This window comes from Saccostrea cucullata, unplaced genomic scaffold (genome assembly GCF_032062105.1).
Source record: "Saccostrea cucullata isolate Sc308-1 unplaced genomic scaffold, CSIRO_AGI_Scuc_v1 ctg14571, whole genome shotgun sequence".
In the NCBI taxonomy this organism is placed as follows: domain Eukaryota; kingdom Metazoa; phylum Mollusca; class Bivalvia; order Ostreida; family Ostreidae; genus Saccostrea; species Saccostrea cuccullata.
Window position 1 is genome coordinate 11,111 of NW_026919311.1, and position 4,200 is coordinate 15,310.

Below are 4,200 nucleotides of genomic sequence, written 5' to 3' on the forward strand. Positions count from 1 at the left end.
AAATCTATTATTAAAACAAAATTGTGGATAGGCTACATGATAGATATGGGAGACAGATGGAGAAACGATGGACTGAATGTTTCAATCTCACTAATAGAGATCATACCACATTATATTAAAGGCGTATTAACAAATAACAATACTTACTTCCCAGAGAGCTTAAGATTAAAGATACCACGGGAGTCTGACCTATTTGTTTGTCGATTCTCCATCATCAGATCTTCATCGTCTGCAAAAGGGGTTTATATCTCGCAGTTTATTAATAACTCAAGAATTTGATCTAAGTATATTTAAGAACAATCTTTTTTAAAATGACGTTTAAAAGTACATTAGCTGTATCATTATCTTTAGTCTTACTGGTCGATGGATTTTCCATTATATTACGACAATGACGCCGAATACTCGTCGGGTCAGGCTTGTCGGCAGAGGATTCTCCCTCTTCCATGTCACCTTATCCAACAATTGGTATTTTACAGGTTTGTGTTTACTATGATCCAAATTTTATACAATTTGAGCTTGAATACCATTTATCTCCATATATTTCATTCATAAAGTAATAATACCTTTCAACATATCATTTGGTGATGGAGAGTATGCACAGGGTATAATCAGTTCTTAAATTGAATCTGGCAACTGAGTGGTATATTGATGCTACAGCAATGTAAACTTCGTATAAAATCAACATTTCGTTTTGTTCAAGTTGTTTGTTTGTGTATATGACCTTTTAGAAGTTTTTCAGTTGCATTTAGAGACACTACCTGCTGGAAAAAACTGCAAGATTCAGGACTGTATTCGGAACTTTTACTTTTTATCCATTGATTGGAACATATTTTATCGCACAAAATAAATACAGCGGTATTGTGAATAAATTCTATAAACTTATCTCCATTTAGATATGCTTTTTCTTGATCACAGTCATAGCTACTGAGACAGTTGACCTCAATTTGAACACTCTCGCCCGAAGGATTGAGTTGCACATTCCTCATTGGGAATCGAAGCAATGTAGTTAGGAACATAATCCACGGCCCCAAATAAAAATCTCTAAATGCGATAGTAAATGGGCGACAAATTCATGGCTTAAATCGAATACCATTAATTATTGAGTTACCTCGCATCGAGCGCGAAGATGTTTATTGTTCTTTAAAAGGTATCATTTATTATTGCTTCGATATTCTTCCTATGCTTAAGATCTTGTGAGAGATAAATTCAGTAATGTATTAGAAACAGAATTAATATAATTAGTTATCTAATGATAATTTTATATATTGTAATTGTTTCCAAAAATGAAATTGAAATCTCTCTGGTCTACATTTGTAGTTCTGGTTTTCTTGATCACATACGATATAATATCTTGTACTATTCCAATACTCAATTAAAGGTTGTTATTAAAACGCTTTTTATATACTCTGTATTTCTACATTTTTTAAAGTAATTTTAAGCAAAATATACAAGGGTATTATAATTCAAACTATTTTTTAAAAAAAAAAACAAATTATATATTAAACGTTTTCTTAACAACATTCAGAATAAACATATATTTTTCTTTTAAATTGAACAAGAAAAATTATTTTGAATCAAGTCAAATGAATACTTTTTTCTTAAAGTTAAAAAATACTACAGATGTGTCAAAGATGTGTCAAATCAATATTGTTCAATATGGGCGCTCTCTTAAACAAAACTGACAGTTTTATCATGCAACAATAAATCTTCAGTCAGCCATGTTTTCTTGTATTGCACAATGAGCAAAAAGCATTGAAGAAGGGTACCTGATTAATAAGATGTAAATGATGAGGAATGTGACAGTATGGTTCTCTTTGATGACAATTATCATTATTATAAAAAAGGTTTCTTTATCACAACGGAAATTTACAGATCACTTTATTGTTTCTGTGAAGGGAGGAAGGTATGATGCACTTAGACTGGCTAATAAACATGGCTTCCACTTGTTGTATGAGGTAAGAGAGGTTTTTTTAATTCATTTAAACTTCTTTTATGAAATGAAATTGAAACGAGTATGTCTTTAACTTTGAGAAAATGTCCACAAAATGCATCAATAGTTTTTTCACGTGATTCCATAAATTTGCACAGTGCTTATAGTTTTGTATGAATATATTTTCACATTAAAGTATAAATTATAATATCTTTCTCTTATAAAGATGAGAGTCTTGTAGAATTTTATATCTTATTTTTTTTAAGTTTGGTAATATACATGTGTTTTTGAGTTTTTGCTTAAGTGTATTAATTTTTTTCTTATTCCAATTCATTTTTTTTCAATATCAAACAAAATGCAAGCACACCCATTTTTTTCTGTCTGTGGGGAGTGATTTTAAATTCATGTTATCATGTGTTTTACATTAATTTTAGATATACTTTTTGATAATAGCATACATGCACCTCTGTATGATTTGACAAAAACATTTTCAAAAAAATTGGCCTTTCTGGAAAAACTTCACAAAAAGTTATTATATTTTTACTTGTTCGCTCCAAAAACTTTCCAAGATAAATACCGTTGTATTTGTAAATGCATGATTTTTAGCCATGTCATGATAATATATAAATATGGAAATAATTTGTTTTGATATTTTTTTTTAATCTCTAATGTACGTGAATCTTTAATCTGTGTTAATAATTTACATAGGTTTTAAATATATTATTCCTTGAGATTATATATAATCTATTACTTTTTTATCGGGGTTTTTCTCCATTTTAATCTTTTGAATGGACTCATTGTAGGTCTTTCCAAATACTTATGTATTCAAAAGAAAGGATGGAACAACCAATGCACATATTCGCAGGGGCTCGATTTCTCTTATGTTGAGAGAATCCAGGGTAAATGAGAAGATTGATTAGTTATATTTCGCTTGAAATATATCCGTTTCCAGAAAAAAATCCCTAATCACTTTATCATTTACATCTAATATCTCCAGATAATGCAGTTCGAACAACAACAGTACAATATTCGAGTTTTAAAAACTCAACCATCACTTTTAATGATCCGAATTGGAAAGACATGTGGTATATTGTAAGTATCGTATGAAAATCAGCATGGAAAATCCATTAGATTACCTTGGCTGAAACACTTTTATATTTTCTTCTACAAAACAGAATATGAACACTACTAATGCAATTCCTGATCAAGGTGTCTTAACATCATGGTCGCAGGGATTTACCGGGAGGGGAATAGTTATTGGAATTGTTGATAACGGCGTTGAAATAAATCACCCTGATTTGTCAGAAAATCTAGTAAGGATTAACTTCTTGTAAAGATTAAATTTTTCTACTCAAATTCTGATCACTTTTAATTTAATATAACCACTCAAAATACAACCGAAACAATAATAAGTTACTTATAAAAATTAATTTCAGGTATCTGGATTAAGTTTTAATTTCATAGATGGAACATCAAATCCTTCTCCTGAGTCTGGACATAGGTAAATTAAAAATAAATACTTACCCAAACATCTCTTTTACTTTATGCAAAAATTATACTTTGGATTCATTCACATATCATTCAATGAATTTGTTGTTCGTGAAGTCAGTAATTATTTATTTATAGTGACATTTGTACACATATGTATAATTACATGCTGAATAAAATAACGATAAATAGCCCGACCCGTCGGTCCTATATATCATTTTGAACAAAAACTTGACAAACCTCAGTGTTATGATATTTAGAAATAAATATGTCACTTGTTAATTAATCACAAAATCATCTTGCTCCAAATCATTTTTGAAGAAAAATCACATTTATATGTTAATCAATTACTTTGGCTGTAAAGTGTATATGTGACTCATCATACGTTGAAAAGGTGTTTTATTTTTTGTTTTATTGTGATGGTTATGTAAATAATATTTACACAATTTTATTCTGGCTGGGAAAAATTGTCCCAGTTGATATATGTATATCTTTTATAATTTTTTTAAACATGAATTTTGTTGATTTGTTATAGAAATAATATTTCAATTTATTTAGCCACGGCACTAAATGCGCTGGTATTGCAGCTGCTGTGGGTAACAATGGTCACTGTATACTTGGAACATCTTACGGAGCAAAATTTATTGGTAAGTTTATAAGCAATTGGTAGCAATACAACGTTGAATTATATATATATTAAACACAATTTTTTTCTTGGATTCATATTTACTATTTTCAGCTCTCAAAATGATGGATAGTATTGGATCAACCTCTGCTTGGGA

At 29.5% G+C, this 4,200-nt stretch overlaps 1 protein-coding gene across 1 annotated transcript; it reads left to right on the top strand.

Annotated features, from left to right (window-relative positions):
* Nucleotides 1–388: 388 nt before the first annotated feature.
* LOC134229196 (furin-like) lies at nt 389–4,065 on the top strand (the record flags this gene model as incomplete). Its single annotated transcript, XM_062710902.1, has 6 exons — nt 389–476; nt 1,873–1,955; nt 2,734–2,829; nt 3,106–3,243; nt 3,367–3,431; nt 3,977–4,065. Coding segments are annotated over exons 1-6 (559 nt in total), but the record flags the coding sequence as incomplete, so codon positions are not given.
* Between the last annotated feature and the right edge of the window lie 135 nt (nt 4,066–4,200).